This window comes from Pinus tabuliformis, chromosome 8 (assembly GCF_031772625.1).
Source record: "Pinus tabuliformis cultivar Carrire ecotype Pingquan chromosome 8, CPIR1, whole genome shotgun sequence".
In the NCBI taxonomy this organism is placed as follows: Eukaryota; Viridiplantae; Streptophyta; class Pinopsida; order Pinales; family Pinaceae; genus Pinus; species Pinus tabuliformis.
Window position 1 is genome coordinate 1824896283 of NC_142294.1, and position 20084 is coordinate 1824916366.

At 38.4% G+C, this 20084-nt stretch overlaps 1 protein-coding gene across 1 annotated transcript in view; it reads left to right on the forward strand.

Annotated features, from left to right (window-relative positions):
• The window catches only part of LOC149243564 (uncharacterized), a 43531-nt gene extending 29299 nt beyond the window's left edge, over window positions 1-14232 (forward strand). The window contains exons 2-3 of the mRNA XM_089374567.1: window positions 12898-13013; window positions 13332-14232. Coding sequence (XP_089230693.1) covers window positions 12898-13013; window positions 13332-13806 — 591 coding nt within the window. The 3' untranslated portion in view covers window positions 13807-14232. The remainder of the gene's footprint in view (window positions 1-12897; window positions 13014-13331) is intronic.
• The last annotated feature ends 5852 nt before the right edge of the window (window positions 14233-20084 follow it).

Here is a 20084-nt window from a genome sequence, read left to right on the forward strand (position 1 = left end):
TACATGGAAGATTTACTTAGAAGTAAAGGTCTCTTCAGAATAGCCACAAACCAAGAGAAGAAACCAACAGATGAAGACAAGGCGGCAAAATGGGAAAATAGACAAGATCAAGCACGTGGTTTGATAGGGATGTCTATTTCTCCTGATCTTAGATTCCACATTGCAGGACTTGAGACTCCTCATGAAGCATTAGAAAAACTTGCTAAAGTTTTTGGGATTAAAAATGAAATTAGATCCCATCAACTTGAAAATGAGCTGCTTACTTTGGATCCTAATAATTTTTCTTGCATTGAAGATTTCTTGTCCAAATTCAAGACCCTTAGATATCTCTTGGAAGGTGTTAAAGTTAAGAAAGATGATGGTAACCTTATTTATTCCATCCTTACTAAGTTAGGACCAGCCTACTCTGTATTTGTTTCCACTTTCCATTCTACAAGGGAAGCTTTCATTTGTCAAGGACAAGACTACAAGGCCCCTTCCTTTGACTCCTTTTGTGATTCCTTAATAAGAGAACAAGAAAAACTCTTACACCTTGGTCTTCTTAATCTTGGAAACTCTTCCACGAAAGCGTTAGCCGCCCAGCAGCACCCAAATTCAAAGAAGTCATATCCTCAAAAGAATGGTCCTAAACCATTTCAGCCTCAAAATGAAAGATCATTTCAGCAAAATGATAAGACCAATAAAAACAAATGGAAGAAGACTGATAGACATTGTAACTTTTGTAATCGAGATGGCCACTTAGAATCTAAATGCTTTAAGAAGATGGAAGCCTTGGAAGCCGCAATGAAGAAACATAACATCCATCTGGAGCCTACTTCAACTTCAACTTCCGGAACGGCACTTTCTGCATGTCATCGTCAATCATCTCAGTCTGGTTATGCATTAAATGTATCTTCTTCTTCTTCTCATTCTCATGAGTGGCTCATTGATTCTGGAGCCTCTTGTCACATGGCCAAAAACCAAGCCATGTTTTCTTCTTTAAATGATTGTAACACCAAAAATATATATATTGGTGATGATAGATCTCTTAATGTTGTAGGGACTGGAACTGTTCATCTAGACAATGGTCAGTTCAATGATGTATTATGTGTTCCAAACTTATCCTGCAACCTTCTATCTGTCTATCAGATAACTCATTCAGGTGAAGGTAAAATTGTTGAATTTTCACCTCATGATGTTGTAATCAAGGATCTAAAAGATCCTAAACAGATTCTAGCTACTGGTCTTGCTGATGATTCCAAAAGGTTGTATAAGTTTCACAACTTTGGGTCATCCCATCTTCCCTCAGTATTTGTTGCTCATAATGATGAAGTGAGCAAACTTTGGCATGAGCGGTTTGGTCACTTAAACTATCGCTCCCTTCAGCATCTATGTAAAGAAAATATGGTGACAGGTCTTCCTATGGTATCTTGCAAAGATGGTGTTTGTTCCGGATGTGTACTCGGAAAACATCATCGGGACAGTTTTGACAAACGTGCCTCTTGGCACGCCTCAGCCCCTTTACAGCTTGTGCACAGTGATTTATGTGGTCCTCTTCCTGTTGCTTCATTCTCTGGCTGCAAGTACTTCTTAACTTTCATTGATGATTTCTCCAGACGCACTTGGGTATACTTCTTAAAACTCAAGAGCGAAGTATTTACCACTTTTTTGGCCTTCAAAGCATTTGTTGAAAAACAATCTGGACATCAAATTCTTAAGCTAAGAACTGATAATGGTGGAGAATATGTTAAAAACGCATTCATCAACTTTTGCACCGAAAATGGAATTCAAATGCAACATACTGTTCCATACACTCCACAACAAAATGGTGTAGCTGAAAGGAAAAATCGCACCTTAAAGGAAATGGCTAATTGTATGCTGCAATCTAAAGGACTCAGTCTTAGTTTTTGGGCCGAAGCAATTAATTGTGCAAATTATATAATCAATCGCACTCCTACTAAGGTTCTAGAGAATATCACTCCAGAAGAAGCTTGGAGTTCCATTAAACCAGATGTAAGTCACTTTCGTGTGTTTGGAAGTGAAGCATGGGCCCATATTCCAGATGAAAAGCATAAAGCTTTAGAACCTAAGAGTGAGAAATGTACTTTTGTTGGATATTCTGAAGATGTAAAAGGTTATAGACTTATTCCATTTAAGTCCAAAAATGTTATCATTAGAAGAGATGTAAAATTTGATGAAAATAAATCGGCCTGCGAGCCTAGTCCGGCGGATGTGCCACCTCTTCCTATCTCTTCTATCTTTGAAAACATTTCTTCTTCTGATGATGAAAGCGAGGATGATAATCCTCCCCCACCTTCTCAGGATCCTCAACTTCCAAGATGGGTCCGTGCTACTCGGGATGCAGCAGGTGATCTTGCCGGTGATCCTACAGATCAGCGACGTACACGTTCTCAGTTTGAAAGAGCCTCTTCTTTACTGGCTCAAGCTCCAGTAAATCATGATCCTGACACTTTTGCAGAAGCTTCAGGCCATCCACATTGGGAAGCAGCTATGAATGAAGAATATCATTCATTGATGACAAATGATACATGGGATCTTGTTCCTCTACCAAAGGGACGCAAACTTGTTAGATGCAAATGGGTTTACAGAACCAAGTATGGACCAGATGGGAAAGTTGATAAACATAAAGCTCGTTTAGTTGCTAAGGGCTTTTCACAGGTTGAAGGCATTGACTACACTGAAACCTTCTCTCCAGTTGCCAAAATGAACTCTATCCGCCTTGTTCTTTCCCTTGCTGCCTCTTTAAAATGGGAAGTCCATCAAATGGATGTTAAATCTGCCTTTTTGCATGGGGACTTGCAGGAAGAAATCTATATGGAACAACCCATTGGCTTCATACAAACAGACTCCAGCCTCGTTTGTCGACTTAAGAAATCCCTTTATGGCCTCAAGCAAGCTCCTCGGGCTTGGTATGCCAAAATGGATAGCTTTCTTTTAGAATCTGGCTTTTCTAGGTGTCATTCTGACAATACTGTCTACACCAAGAAAGTGGGCAACTCTCTTATCATCCTTGTTCTTTATGTTGATGATCTTATTCTTACTGGTAGTGATCCCAACCTTATAAACCATGTGAAGTCCAGCCTTAAAAAGAAATTTGAAATGACAGACTTAGGACACTTACACTATTTTCTCGGTCTTCAAGTCTTGCAATCCCAAGAGGGTATTTTCCTTTCCCAGTCCAAGTATGCTTGTGATATTCTTTGTCATTTTCACATGGAAGACTGTAAGCCAGCCCCTTCTCCCTTTCAGTCTGGAGTCAAACTTTCAGTCTCTTGTACTTCTCCTGAAGTTGATGCTACCTTATACCGTCAACTTGTCGGAAAACTCTTGTATTTAACCCATACTCGTCCTGATCTTTCCTTTGCTGTTGGCCTTGTTGCTCGTTTTATGCAAAACCCCCGTGAAAGTCATTGGAAAGCAGCTAAAAGAATACTTCGTTATGTTCGAGGTACAGTACAGTTTGGGATTCATTACAGTGCCAAAGCAGCTCCTCTGTTAGTTGGTTTCACTGATTCTGATTGGGCTGGTGACCTTGATGATCGGAAGTCTACTGCCGGTTATGTCTTCACTCTTGGTTCAGGACCTATTACATGGGCTTGTAAGAAACAGGCTGCCATTTCTCTTTCGTCAGCAGAAGCAGAGTATCGTGGTGCCGTGGAAGCTAGTAAGGAAGCCTTGTGGCTTCGTCAGATCCTATCAGAGTTTGGCTTTGAGCAGCAGCATCCAACCACACTTTGGTGTGATAATCAAAGTGCCATTCAGCTATGCAAAGATCCAGTCCAGCATCAGCGCAGCAAACACATTGAACTACACATGCACTTCATCAGAAAGCTCATTCATGACCATGTTCTTGAAGTGCAATATTGTCCAACAGATGATCAGGGTGCAGACATCTTCACAAAGGCTCTCACAGAGGCGAAGTTCACTAAACTTCGATATATGCTTGGAGTTCAGGAAGTTGTCACTAAGGGGGGATAGGCTCTAGTGCCTCCTTCCTTCTCCTATTGTGTCATATTTGTAAATCCTTCAATCCTATCCCAAGTTGTTCTTAAGGGGGGATGTTAGGATATTCCGACACATAGGATATAGTTAAGTTCAACTTGGTCTAGCATAGAGTTAGGTTAGAGTTAGGTAAAGTGTGTTTCTTTACCGTTGTACATTTTGTAACTTACAATCCGACGGTCACGATATGTAGTGATCCGACGGTTCACTCTCACCTCGGTATTACCGACACTTGATCCGTGGCTTGACACCCGATTGGTCCATGAGTTCTATTTAAAGCGCATGGAGGGTCATTGTTCGGGTAATCCGTGCATGAGAGAAGCTTATGTAAATTTTCATTCTTTGATTAATAAATTGCCTGTAGTACCCACGTTGGGACAGGCCGTGGACTGTTTCCCTCCTTGCACTCTGAGGGTTTTAACCACGTCAAAAATACTGGTGTATTGATTTGAGATCTGGTTGTGAGCGGTGTCCTTTTGGTATTCTTTTTGTGGAACTTACCCTGTAAATTCCTACATCGTCCACTTTCAATTTTATAGCTTAGGGAGTCCTTTGCCAAGGTCCACTTCGACACAAATCCTCGCACAAGCCTGCATGTTTTCTTTTGGTTCGTTGCGATCAATATATTTGCTGATTGCGTTCCCAATGGCACGCACTGATTCATCTCCCCAGCAGTGGAGTCGGAGATGGGGGAGACGGACCCAAACCGGAACAGCACTGGGGACATCCAGTTCAGGGTCAAAGTCTGGGGTCCATTTGTTGAGGTACAGGCCCCTGGAGTCCATGAAATAGGGCCCGTTTATGAAAATTAAATCCTTATCCTCTTTGGATTCAAAGTGGAATGTGAAATACCCTTTCCCAAAAAACTTGATGGAGATTTTCCCTTGAATTTTGTTAGACCAATTTCTTTCTACCCATCTTTGAACAGTTTTTGGAGAAGGCCAGAGGCCTGTAAATTGACCTATAAGACCTTTTTCTGCAAGAGACAAAGTGGCCATGCGGGGCAAGACTGGAGGTAAATGAACTTCTTGAAGCACGTCCAACTTCTTAACAAATTTAGAGAGAGCTGGTCGGGGGCGTTGCGGTGGAAGAGATTTCACCAAATCTGAAAAGGCACGTTGTGGATCAACCCCCTCCGAAGGAGGATCTGGAGGGGCCATGGCAGGAGGCCGAGGCCCAGGCGGCCGCGAAGCAGGAACAACGAGCGTAGTAGCAGGTTCTTAGAGGGGAGCGTGCGTTCATCAATGCATACTTTCTGCTTCTTTACACCACTGTGAGGGGTGTATTATGATATGTCATGCGGAGTATTATAATTTATAATACACATATTCCCTTATGAGTTTTAGTTTGGGTAACTATTATATAATTTAATGGTTCTAGTAAATGATGTATGGTTGAGGTTTATATGTGATGGTTAAAGCTTATATACATATGTAGTGTTGAGTTTTGGCAATTCCTGAAGATATTTTTTTTATCAAAATTACTGGTATAAGGATTTAGTTTATTCGAGACCAGCGTAGAAGTTTTGCGGGAATGCATTCACTCATCTCCATAGTGGGAGTAGTTCTCACTGGCAAAGAGAACTACGATGAGTGGTGCAGGAAGATAAAACACACTTTAGTTTTTAATGAGTTGTGGAAAGGAGTTTGTGAAGGAGAAGGAGGCAATGCACTTGAAAATCCCACTTTAGATAAGGAGCTTGCCATTTGGGAAAACAAGAACAACAAGGCCTATGCCTTGATTGCAGCGTCAGTAAATGAAGAGGTGAGTCACCATATTTCTCCATTTTCAAATGATTTTAAATCCTTAATGAAGTTGAAGGAATTGTATGACTCACACTCTGAACTTGAAGTTCAATTGATGATAAAGTTCAATCTTGAGTTGAAAAATGATCACCCTCTTGCCTTAGCGTTATAAGTAAGATCCATTATGCATGACATAAAAGCCACTGGTGTTGAAATAGATATTCCTCTCATAGCTTATGTCAAGGCACTATATCCCACCTATTCACATTATCTTGAGTCATTGCAAGCAAGTGGCAATCTTAAGGAGATTACCTTTGACTCCCTTGAGAAGAAGTTTGTTGAGAGAGAGAAGGATTTTGGGAAGAAGACAACTCCTCAGTCTACTGAAGAAGCTGTGTGCCTTGCAAAAAAAGAGAAGAATCATGCACAAGATTCTTCTAGAGGAAGAGGTGGCTGAAGAGGAAGAGGAAGGAGGAATTTTAGAGGCATGGGGTGCAGGCATTTCCAAGGAGAAAGGTTTGATCTCAATTGCATATGATGCAATAGAGATGGACATGATGCTTCCACTTGTAAGTTGCCTTGGGATTGAATTGAGCAAGAAAGAAATGAAGGAAAAGGTAAAACACCTGACAAAGGGAAAGGTAAAGCACCTGAATCCGCTCATTATGTTGTGGCACATTGCAACATTGGAGTAACTGAAGACTTATTCAATGCTTCATTTGCTTCATGGAAAGATGCTTGGTTGCTTGATTCAGGATCAACTTGCCACATGACTTTCAAGAGAGATTTCTTTGAAGAATTCATTGATAATGTTGATGGAGCAATTTATTTTGCAGACAAGTCAAAACTCAAGCCTTCAGGGTTCGGTACCATCAGGCTCAAATTCCCTTGCCTTCCAAACTTTCTTCAACATGATGTTCTATACCTCTTGGAGTTGAGGAGAAACTTGTTGTCTTTGATACACATCCGCCAACAAGGACACTCCATTCACATATTTGATGGCAAGAGGTCAGAAAAACATCAGATCACTCATTTGTCATGATTGGGATAGAAGAAGAAAGACTTCTGAAGCTGCAAGGAACCTTTTCTCATGCACAAAACTTTTCATACAGTTCTCACTATGATGAAGGTACCTTTGCATCAAGTCTTTTATGGCATGCTAGATTTGGACACTTGAACTATGACAACCTCTGTTTGTCGAAGAAAAATGGTGTTACTGGTTTGCCTACAATTCCTAGAAAACTTAAGCAATGTTATGCTTGTATCTTAGGAAAGCACATCAAATAGTTTTTTCGTGATTCTCATTCCAGAGCACATAGAAAAATTGAACTCATTCATTCTGATTTATGTGGCCCAATGCCTGTTCCTTCTTCAAATGGTAATACATATATCATGACATTTATTGATGACTACACCAGAATGTGTTGGGGTTTATTTATTGAAGAAAAATCTGAAGCTTTTGAAATATTTAAGAACTTTCATGCATGGTTTGAAAATGATGCACAATCTCATATTGGCTCCATTCGCACTGATAATGGAAAAGAATACACTTCAAATGAATTTGAAAACTATCTTCGCCAGCATGGGATCAAACATCAAACAACCATGCCTTATAAATCCCAACAAAACGGAGACGCTGAAAGAATGAACAAGACAATCTTAAATATGGTATGTTCCATGATGTTTTTCAATAATGCTAAACTGATGTTTTGGGCTGACACAGTTTTATGTGCTGTGTATATAAAGAATATGTCCATCTAATGCTATAAAAAACAAGACTCCCTATGAAATGTGGTATGGCCACATTCCTTCGGTGAGGCGTCTCAGGGTTTTTGGTTCCACTGGCTATGCCTTGATACCTAATGAACAAAGAAACAAACTTGGTGCAAGGAGTCACAAATGTATCTTCTTGGGGTACTCAAATACCTCCAAAGCATACCGTCTATGATGAAGTGAACAAGAAGTTTATAATATCTAGAGATGTGATCTTTCTTGAATCTTCCAAGAGTGACAATGTTGTTGAGCAATAGCTTGATCACTTGGTTAGATTCAGACATGCAAAGTCTTTTCAAGAATTTGATAATGAGATTCCACATATTGAAGGGGGGATTCCTATACTGGATCAATCTGTGGAATCTTCTTCTGAAGCACTCTCTCCCTTACATGAAGCTCCAACCACTGATGACACTTTGAGTGATGTGATTGACATAATTGGGATACTAAATCTTGATTCATCCCCAACTCAGTGAATTGAGCAGCCTGGGTCATCTCAAAAAGGTCCTCCAAAATGGCTGACAAAGACACTAGAAAGTGTACGTCCTGATGAGGTTGGAAAGACAAGAACAAGAAGCTCAACCAGAGAGAATGGAGGTGATGTAGAATATTTTGATTTACTTGTTGATATGGATGTTTCTTATGATTGTGAACTGAATTTGTTTGCAAATTTCGAACCAACTTCCTTCGAAGAAGATGCTTCTCATTATGAATGGAAAGAAGTGATGCAGAAAGAATATGATGCCTTGGTAAAGAATGACACCTAGAAGCTGGTTGATCCTCCATTGGGAACTAAACCAATTCGTTACAAGTGGGTCTTCAAGAACAAGAATAAAGCAAATGGCTCATTTGACAAGCACAAAGCCAGGCTTGTGGAAAAAGGTTTTGCACAAAAGGAAGGGGTCAACTATGAGGAGACTTTTGCCCCCACAACAAAATGGGCTACCATCCGAACACTCTTTGCCTTGGTAGCAGACAACAGTTGGAAAGTCCATCAAATGGATGTAAAAATTGCTTTCTTGAATGGAGATTTGAAAGAGAATATTTTTATGTCACAACTAGAAGGATTTGTTGTGAAGGGTTAGGAACATAAAGTACGCAAGCTTGTAAAATCCTTGTATGGCCTCAAGCAAGCATCGCGAGTTTGGTACGAGAAGTTAACTGAGCATCTTTTGAAACTCGACTTCAAACATTATGATCTTGATGATGCAACTTTGTTTGTCAAGAAAGTTGGCAAAACAGTGGTATATCTTGTGGTGTATGTAGATGATCTTCTGATGATAGGGAACAATGAGAGCTACATTGCATCCATAAAGAAGGAATTGAGGAAAGGTTTTGAAATGACAGATTTGGGTTATGTTCACTACTATCTTGGTATTGAAGCTCAACATCCAAAGATTATTTCCTCTTTCAGAAAAAGTACATTGGAAATCTGTTGAATAGGTTTGACATGACTGAGTGCAATCCTTTGACTTCTCCAATGGAACATAACTTAAAAATCACATCCATTGAAGGAAAAGAATTTGAGGATGCAGTGAAGTATAGACAACACATAGGAAGTCTCAACTACTTGACTACTACTAGACTAAACATTTCATTTGCTGTTGGAATTCTTTCTAGGTTTATGCAAAAGCCTTGTGAGGGTCATTGGTCTGCTGCAAAAAGAGTTCTAAAGTACTTGAAGGGAACTCAAGACTTTGGACTTAAGTATACATAGGTGGGCGACTTCAGCTTGATTGGATACTCTGATTCAAACTTCGATGGAGATAAAGAAACTAGGGTGTCTACTTCAGGCTATGTTATGAGTCTTGGATCAAGAGTTGTCTCCTGGAGGTCACGCAAACAATCAGTGCCAACGTATTCCACAACTGAGGCAGAATATGTGGCAGCAGCTGAAGCAACAAAGGAAATTGTGTGGCTCAGGAAAATTCCGGAAGATTTGCAGGTGAAACACGTGCATTCAACTCCTCTCTTGGTTGACAACACTTCTGCAATAAAGTTGGCCAAGAAGGCAAAGTTCCCCTGATCGAACGAAGCACATCAATACAAAATACCATCTGATTCGACATCATGTTGAGGCCAAGACAATCCACCTATTCCATTGTTCCAGAAACGAGCAAATCACAAACATCTTCACCAAAGCGCTTGGAAGAGAAAAGTTTGAAAGATTCAAAATGATGCTTGGACTCACCAACATCCCTTCAGATTAAGGGGGGAATGTTGACACCTAATCTTTGGGATTAGGTAATTCCATGTAAATATCGTAAATAGGTAAATAAAGAGAATTGGAAGACGAAGAGATATTGGGAGATGAAACCCAATAATCTCCCTCACCATGTATATATTCATGTTCCATCTTAATGCAAAACACAATTAATTTCGTGGAGTTACTCCTGGCTGACAAATCACATTCCTGTTTGTTAGGATTTTCATGTGACTTACTATGCGACAATTCCTGCGTGTATACCTCCAATTTTTTTTGCATGTCTCTGTCTGTGTATCTCCTTCACGAAGACCCTGTCTAGGTGTATTTGTCTTAATCCATGATTAATCCTGTTCATGTGTTGTTCTGCACTTTTTTCCTGAAATAGATTGGGCTTCTGTAAACTCCGCTTATTACCTGTGCAGCATCTGCATTATCAGGTTTTTATTGTGCAGCTCCTGTGCCGTTTTGCTGTCATGATATCCTGTTGGAAGTCACGGCTCTGCTGGACATATACCTTCCAAGCTTTATATTGAAATTTTCTTTGCTTTAATTTTTTATATTTCAACTTTAATGTCTGGAAACCTTTTAAATATATTATTTAAAATAGCAAATACTTATCTCCTTTGAGTTCTGAATTTGTTGTGCCTTGCCACCTTTTCATATGTTTCTGAGCATGGTGTGCCTTTGATGCTTTGTTATTCTGTGCTTTGGATTCTGCCTCAATATGTGCTGATCAGAGTGAGTTAATGAGTGGATAAATTTAACCTTTCCAGTGAGTTCATTTTGTTAGTGTGGTAAAGTTGGGTCATGTTCTGTCTATTTATTCATAATGTCAGTGATCTTGGTCATCAGTCATCTTGATATGGGCCAAAGCCTTTGGGAGGAAAGTTCCATGATCAAAATTCTCATCAATTAGATGGAACTGACTTTCAAGTTTCAACAAAATTTCCACTGGATTTAGAGGAGAATTAGGGTCGGAAAGGAAGTAGGGTTTTCCACTTAACTGACTGCCATGCCAATCTCCTTTGGCCTCGTACTGAGTAACGTGTTCACATAGTGCATCCATCTATTCTTTAACCTTCACTCTCTAGCATAGATGCTAATCCTTACTGTGGCCCTGATGCCATGTCACAGGATGCACATGCCACATACACGATAGCAGAACAGTAACAGTGAGAAAGAATGAAAAGGATTATAATTGATCATTATTGACTATGGTGAATGTTGATACATAGAGGAGGACAATGTGTGGAAAATTACAACTGGAAAGGAAGTGGGCTTGTCCACTTATTCCATGTCAATATCATTTGGCTTCATACATATTATGCACTAATATAGTGCATCAATCTATTCTTTAACCTTCACTGTGTAGCGTGGATGCCAATCCTTACTGTGGCCCTCATGCCATGTCAGAGGATGCATATGCCACACACACAATAGCAAGCAGAAGACTAGCAGAGAGAGAAACTGAGAAAGATCATACTTGATTGTTATTCACTATTATGAATGTCAATACATAAAGGGAGACGTCGTCTCGTGTACCTGCTACAACCACCTTATTATATTAAGGGATAAATTTATTCTAACTAAGACTTAACATCATTTATAACATGTGAATTAATTGGCCTATGTCACTTTATTGAGCCGAGAGGTGCTATACAGCTCGATATGGGATAGATCTCATGTACTAATTTAATGATTGGAGGGGACTCCAGGATTATCATAGAATGGCTCTCAGGAAAATCTAATCTTCAGGTATTGGATCTCTATCATTAGAAGGTCAAGGTGGAGAAGCTTCGCAGAGAGTTCCAATCTATTTCTTTCTTTCATGTCTACAGAGAGTTTAATCTTCAAGTGGACTTGCTCTCAAAGAAGGGTCTTCTAATGCAGCCCGGGTCTATTCTTCTGAAAGAATTAGATGCAGGAAATAGGCTTCATACAGGCCTTTATCAGTTACTTTGGTTCAATCTAGCTAAGTCTTTGGATTTAGGTTGTATCCAGTTTTTTTAGTATATATTAAAGGCTTTAAGAGTGGTGCCTTGCCACTGCTTTGTAGCAGTGTTTTCTTCCATTATGTTGTTGAATCTTCAGTCCTTTTAGGAGCTACGGGCTCTTAGCTATATAGGTGCTTTTGATCTTTGGATGGCATCCTATGCAGTATGACAGCATTAATATCTGGTTTTTGGTAGAAGAACTGGTGCTTTGTAAATTTCTTTGATTCAGTAATGAATAGCAGGGTATTGTGCCTTCTCAAAAAAAAAAAACCAATAACAAAATGATACTTGTATTAAAAAATATAAAAAAATTAAATTTGTTTTAAAGTAAAAAAATACAAATAATTTAGAGTAAATTTATATTTATATTAATTCACCCGGTTGGACTTGGTGTATCTGTAGACAATCACACAGTTTTGCTAAGGTTAAAAGGACGGAAGCTCTCAGGATGATCTAAATTTGAATCAAGGATGTAGCGAATCATCAGCGAGACTTTCCATTCTTTTATAAAATGAAAGGATTCTATGCATCTGGAATGCAGCAACTGTAAAACGCATCTGCATCCAGTAAGGGCCATAGGGAGGAAAGATCACGTCCAATAAATTTATAGGAAAGGTGCTTACTAGTGGCCATTGTAGTTCTGGTTGAGAAAAGGCGATCATGAGCCTATACTTAAGATCGCTCTTGGTACTTATCTGGGTTTAATATATATATATATATATATTCCTGGTACTTATCTGGGTTATATATATATGTATATATATATATATAGGTTTGCATGTTGGTTTTTACTTGAGACTGCTCTTGGTACTTGTCTTGGTTAATATATATATATATATATATATATGCTAGTTAACTATACTTACCCTTCAAAAACTAGGTTTATCCTATATATAGTTGCAGCTTAGGTTAACAACATTCAGCGAATAACTGTGTGCACTGGGCAAGAAAAGCAACAAAGTTTCAGAACTGGACTGTTTTCTTTGGAGTACTATACTTGATCTTGAATTCTTCCAAGTTTCCAGTTCTAGTTACTTATTATTATTTCTTTTTCATTATTTGTTGGCACTTTTGCATAATTTCTGGGGAGGAGTCTGCATTCTTACTGTGAGAGCAGGGCATTTGCTTGTACTAATCAGATGCAGTGTAGTGATGTGGATGAGTTTTTCAAATGCAGGAAGAGCTTAAAAAAAATACAATCTCTATGGTGGAGCAGAGCAAAGTGCTTAATACCCCTGGTGCTGAGAATAAGTCAAGAAGAGAACTGTTCGATGCCCTTCGCCGGGAGCTTGAGTATGCTTAGGATTTCAAGGCTTTTTTTATTTTCATGAGTATTACTGTATTGGTGTGTTGATTTATTTTCTATCAATCATATCCGTAATGCTGTCATTGTATACCCTGTATTGTGGCTATCTGTTATATTACAATCAAGGAACAAGGATCGTGCCAGGTTTTGGGTTACTTTTAGTGTTGTTTAGCTTTTATCATTCGCATTCCGTTCCCTCGCTGATCATTAGTTGCACATATAAAATATAGGCAAGTTGAAGATTTCGAGTCTATAGTCAAATCTTCATGGGCATGCAGCACCCTAATGATCGTTTCTCAATGCAGAACGCCTGTGCTTGATAAGGCTTCGAAATCAGTATGGGATTTGATTTTAGCAAAGGATGGATTGGGAAAAGAGATCGATGATACAGTTGAAAGTGTTTATTGCCGATTAAGTGGTCGAGAGTTACCGGCCACATCTTCTGGAAATGGTCATGTTTCTTTTCATGAGGAAAATGCTAGTGGGTCTAGTAAGAAGCGAACTTTCACAGCAATGAATGCAAATGGAACCAGTGAACCTGCCAATCATGTTCACACAAACACTCCAAATATTGCTCGTCAAACAACTGGGGCATCACATGGAAATGAACAATCTCATTTTGGCACCCCAGGAACAGCTCCTCCTTATATGGTCACCCCAGTGGCTGCTCCTCCTATGGTCACTTCTGCAGCTCCTCATATGATCACCCCACCTCTTGGACACGGTCATGCTATGAATTCCATGAATGCACCATGGAATGGTGGCCATTTCAAATCTTAGATTTGAATTGGCTATCATCAAATTGTTCTTAGTTTTGTTACTCTACGTGCACTAGATGTTGTTTAGTGCTGATATGTAAATAAATCTACGATTGGAGCAATAATCAATGTTGTACAAGGTAAGCGTCGTTGGTTGCTTGTGTAAATATTCAGCAGAACAAATCCAGACATTTTTCTTGCATTCTGGATGCTAACCACAATGTCAAAATGCCAGACTCCCTCAGATACACCTTAGTCTGCTGGGTTTGGTTTATGACATGACATTCATGCATCATTTCTGTATGCATGTGTAGTGCCATCTAATTAACACAGACGAGTTTGTTCCCTTCTGTTGAGAACAATGTTTTATTTTTAATTAGATTTCTAATTTAAATGTAAATTGAAATTGAGGAATAAATACAAGCTTTACCTATATCTTTCTAATTTTCGTATGATAAGTAATGTCAGAAAGTTCAGGTCTTTAGTTTCTTTTATGAGAAGTAATTTCAGAATGTCCAGGTCTTTATTTCCTTCAGAGGATGATAAGAACTTAGACGCAAAGTCAAATAACATGGGGAACATGGACACACTGCATATACGTATTGTATATGGGATATAGTATCCCACGCGACATGACATGGGCATGTTATATATATATATATATAAGAGAGATAACAAATATAAAAATGAAATATGGAGATGACTATCTAATAATTTTAGAAATTAAAACATCTACAAGGGTATTAAACAACTAAGCACTATATGAATGATGATTAAATTTACTAGAAAGTAGGATATTGAATGCACAAAACAGAACTTTAAAAATTAGAACCATAAACCATAAATTTCTGATTGAGATATTTGATGTTATTAGAATCAAAATGTATTATATAAACATTGAATCACTAATATAATAGGTGGGATTTCCATTGATAAATATAAAATAGGGTAGATACTATAATCATAAATTTAAAAATCTCACGGGTGAAAGTGAAAAAGATGAAGTAAATATGTTGTAAACTTTGGTTTTTATCTTTCATTTGCTCAGTGGTGGATATCTAATGTCTCTTATTTCTTGCTGAAAGTGAAAAAGATGATGCAAACATTGCTTTTAACACCCTTGAGGTTTCGTTTTTAGTATGTTAGTGTCTAACATGTTAGGACACATTTAGGGTTGTTATCACCAAAACCTCCCTACCTCCTAAGTTTTAAAAGCTTAATACACCCTTACAATAGATTAATTCATATTATAATCTTTTGCAACCCATTCTTATATAGTCGAAACATAGATAGTGGATGGGTGATTTTTAAATCTAATTGTGCTCCACGAAGAGATCAACAACTCACAATTATTCCTTGATCACACTCGTTTCCCCGACGAGTTTAACCCTTCTCCTTCTTCTCAGTGATCAAATCATTTCTAGCCCAACTGATGGTCCTGATTGCATCATTGGGCATTTAACCACAAGGAAATTAGGCGTTCAATCAGTTCCCAATGCATCGCGACTTTCCATCTAAATTTCATCGAATGGTCGGATTGCTTCATCAGGCATAAATATGCGAGCACATTAATGCATCTCTTACCCCCGATGAAATCTCAACCATGCATTTTAGGATGATCAACGACTATCGGGCCCAAACTTATATGAACTTTAACCCATCCACCGTGCCTGATGGATGGGATCCATCCTCGATTCCCAAGCTGATTAATCAGGATGTGACACCTGTCCAACTATCATTAAGAGCCGTACTACCCTAATTAACACCCTTCTCCACCAACTTTTCATTGTTTTCCCCCTCATGTCTGTGTTTTTCTCTTGCATTGTCGCTGCGTAGCCCGAAAATTGTAAGAAAGAGAGAAATTCTTGAAGAACCATTCAAAGAAACGCTTATCAACGAATTATCTGGTATCAGAGATACCCAAACTACCTTACAGATGTCATTACTTTAATGAGAACCCTAAATTCCCCATCTCATAGCTCTCAGGAAGATCAATGTCTTAAGATATTTGGGGTTTTAGCGGTTGCACTCCCGCCTGTATATTTTGACCTAGATTCAATTATCTTGCTTGCTAAATATTTCGACTCTAGAGCTCAGACTACCACCTCTCCCATAAACTAACAGGAATTTCTCAGAATTAATGAGGACATTATGTCCAAAATGTTAGGGATACCAGCCTGTGGGATATATATCACTAATAGAGGGTTAGACTAGGAATTTATCACATGGGTTGAGGAAGATAAGGCATAATTTATCAAATGCTTACTCCAAAGCCCTAACCCAAGCTTAAAGTTGGAATTCCCTCTTCATACTAACTTATTGAAACCCTTTTACTAGACCTTAGTGTCGTTTTTCACTATTATTTCAGCTTAGTTGGTGACTTAAAAATTGATGAATCCATTTTCCTAGCCGTTCGGCTTATTACTCTGAATCTCGACAGAATGGTGATCAACTTCCCGAAATATTTAATTAGAGCTATTATAGTTGACCTCACAATTGCTATCCCATTTTAATTAGAGCTATTATAGTTGACCTCACAACTACTATCCCGTTTAAATCCTGCTGCGATTGTACATATCTTCATTTAGTCTTATTGTTGACACCTAATTTGAAAGGATTGGGATTATTGTAAATATTGTAAATAGTTTTAGTTATGCATTAGAGAAAACCAAGATACCTTGGAATTGGAATCCCAAGAGTCTCTCCACTCATGTATATATTCATGAACTAACTAATGCAATAAACAATTCATTTCATGGAGTTACTCCTGGCTTGACATGGTATTAGGGCTAGCCCCTTTTTTAGCATTTTCTGCCCTGTAACTCCTGCATTCTTTGCCATTATTCTTTCTAATGAAAAGGCCCCTTCCCACTGCACCGATTCCTGAAGCATTGAATCTCTGTGTGCAAACTAGTTTGCTGTTGCATTGAAAGGGCCACGACTATTGCTTTGAATGGTGCGTACCTCTTGCTCTGCAAAATATAAACGATTAAATGGGTCAGTTCAATGATTGAAATTGTTGCAACTTTGAGTTTTGAACGTTGGTGGAAACAAATTGTTGCTGCATTGAGTTCTGAATGCACTGGAAGTGTCAAGAGGCTATTTCGGAACCGGTTGAGAGTGGGATATGAATCCACGACCCTTTCGGACCAGAGTCGAGCTACACAACAGTGGGAGTCGTCCGATGTTGAATGGTGCCTGACTATGTGTTGAATGGTATGTAAGTTGCCGTGCATTGATTTTTTTTTGGAGAACTGAACATCGGAAACTGCAAGGGACGAAAACCTGGAGTTTAACAAGTGATCAAATAAATTTATGAAGGGTTGCGAGATGGCATATATGTGTGTGTTGACTAATGCTTTGAAGTTTTTTTTTGGTTGGCTATATGTAATAACATGAATCAAAGCTCTTTTAACGACATAAAACTATGAGTGGAAGTATTTATGGTTATATGAATAGTGAAAGACCACACTTATATGAATATGTGATATATATATGAGTTTTTAAAAGAGCTCACGTTGAGATTTTAAAACCATTATATGCATTAGAAGTTGAATGGTTTTTTTATATGAATTAAAAAATGATGACCCTCTTGCCTTAGCATCAAAAGTAAGAGCCATTATGAATGCCATGAAAACCACTGGTGTTGAAATAGATATTCTTCTCATAGCTTATGTCAAGGCACTATATCCTACCCATTCACATTATCTTGAGTCATTACAAGCGAGTGGCAGCCTTAAGGAGATTACCTTTGACTCTCTTGAGAAGAAGTTTGCTGAAAGAGAGAAGGATTTTGGGAAGAAGACAACTCCTTAGTCCACTGAAGAAGCTGCGTGCCTTGCACAGAAAGAGAAGAATCAGGGACAAGATTCTTCCAGAGGAAGAGGTGGCTAAAGACGAAGAGGAAGGAATAATTTTAGAGGCAGGGGGGCAAACGTTTCTAGGGAGAAAGGTTTGATCTTCATTGCATACGATGCAAGAGAGATGGATATGATGCTTCCGCATGTAAACAGCCATGGGACAAAATTGAGCAGGAAAGAAATGAAGGAAAAGGTAAATCACTGAACAAAGGGAAAGTTAAAGAACCCGAGTCCACTCATTATGCTGTGGCACATTGCAACATTGGAGTAACTAAAGACTTATTCAATGCTTCACTTGCTTCCTGGAAAGATGATTGGTTGCTTGATTCAGGAGCAACTTGCCACATGACTTTCAGTGGAAATTTCTTTGAGGAATTCACTGAGAATGTTGACGGAGCAGTATACTTTGCAGACGAGTCAAAACTCAAGCCATCAGGGCTTGACAGCTGTTGTACCTGTTGTCGCACAAATTGTCACGACAACGCTCAGACCGAGGGCTGTCACTCTAATCCCCGATCTCTCCGTTTAAGCCTGTCTCCCGCGGCTAAGGGGGGTAGACCCTATGAGGTGATGAAGACCCACTGTCAACCAGTTGGGTTGGGAGACACGAAGAAACAAGCACTAGAATGATTTTATTAATTTAGCGGACCGGTGCCTTGTGGAGTTAGTGTTTAATCAATTAAGTATCAGATACTGCAGCAATATAAACCATGAAGAGCAATCATTTATCATGAAAAGCTTAACTTTTGCCAGATACAAGATAACCATAAAGACTCAATAGCTCAGCGACTTAAAAGAGTAAATGCTTATAACAACCACGCAATTTAACCAGATATCATATGCAGCTAATCTTTAAGAAGATCATTCATGCGCAGACCTGTCTAAAATGATAAACATTCATTCCACATAACTTTAAATCTCAGCATAAAAAAATACGACGTGATAATTTCCCGAGAATAAGTGAATCTGGCAAAGAAACTTCCACAATATTTTTTGTACCTTTTTCAAATATATATATATATATATATATATATATATATATATCTAAATAAATTTAAAAGAAATCTAAACTATACCAAAACCGAAAAAAATAAATGAGATTTAAACTATATATATAAAAAATATTATTTCTAAATTAAAATCTAAATTAAAACGTATTCTAAAATCAAAACTAAAAAAACTAAACTAAATCAAAAAATTTAAATCCTAAATGAAAACCTTTTCTTTTTATATTTGATTTTAAAACAAAACCAAAATTTAATTAAAAAATTAAACTAAAACAAACTAAAATCTATTATGACGGAGCTATGTTAAAATCTAAATAAATCGTAAATCCTAAATATGCATGATACGACTAAAAAAAAAAAAAGACAATCAAAAGTCTAACGCTATACCCTAAAGAAACTAAAACATAACCACACATTACATATATGATAAAACGAAAAACTGCATGAAGTCGTAACCTTGGCTCAAAAAAAATCACCGAACGCGTGAAAAAATCTTCGACAGGCACAGAAGACGGCGGACAGAAAAGAACTTAAATTAGTTATAAGATTACCTGAAGGCGATGATACGCAGATTACCTGGCTCGAAGGAAAGATTTGAATACGTAAAAAAGAAATTTCGGGAAGCACATTTGACGGCGGCAACAAAAAATTAAATCGATCTAAGCATTTCTGATGGGAACATTTTTTTTTCTTTTTTGACTGAGATCGAATTGAATTAAATTTTCTTACCTGGCAGTCGATTTACCTGATGATCATACGCTGTCATGCCCTCAGAAAAAATGGAAAACGAGACCTGAGCTGGGAGATTTACCTGATTCCGCACGCATAATCAACCAGAAACTTACTCACGCTGAGGGCTTTCGACGGCAGGTAGGGACACGCACGTGCTTTGAGCTTTTGCAGCAACGAAAAAGGCCGACGCAGTTTATGCTAATCTTGCTATTGTAGATGCGACGAGAACATGCATGCGTTGGAGGATTTGAGGGGCGGAGCTGATGAGTGCTTGTTCCACGCAGACGCTCAAGGATTGACGTTGAGGATGGGCAGTGTGAAAACTTTCTACCTTTCTCGCTCAGAAATCCCTAAAAAAAACCTTGTACCTGCAATTTCAAGGAAACAAAACCCTAATTTTAAATTTGTGTATAGAGCAAAAATTGAAACCCCAAAACAACTGATTAATTTACAGATTTTGGCCCCTTTGACAACCAGATTCAGCAATAACAGCAGTAATATTTTCAGAAAATTTATTTTAATGTAAAACGCTTCAGAAAACCCTGCATGTATTCATAAAAAATATTTCGAATGATAAGCCTGGGATCAAGAATTGGCTGGGCTCATTCAGAAAACACAACCCGGGAGCTGGCTGGTTCAGCCGAGAACTTCTCCTAACGTCCGGTAATCTGAAAAAAGGCTTTCCTGCACAGCTTAAAATC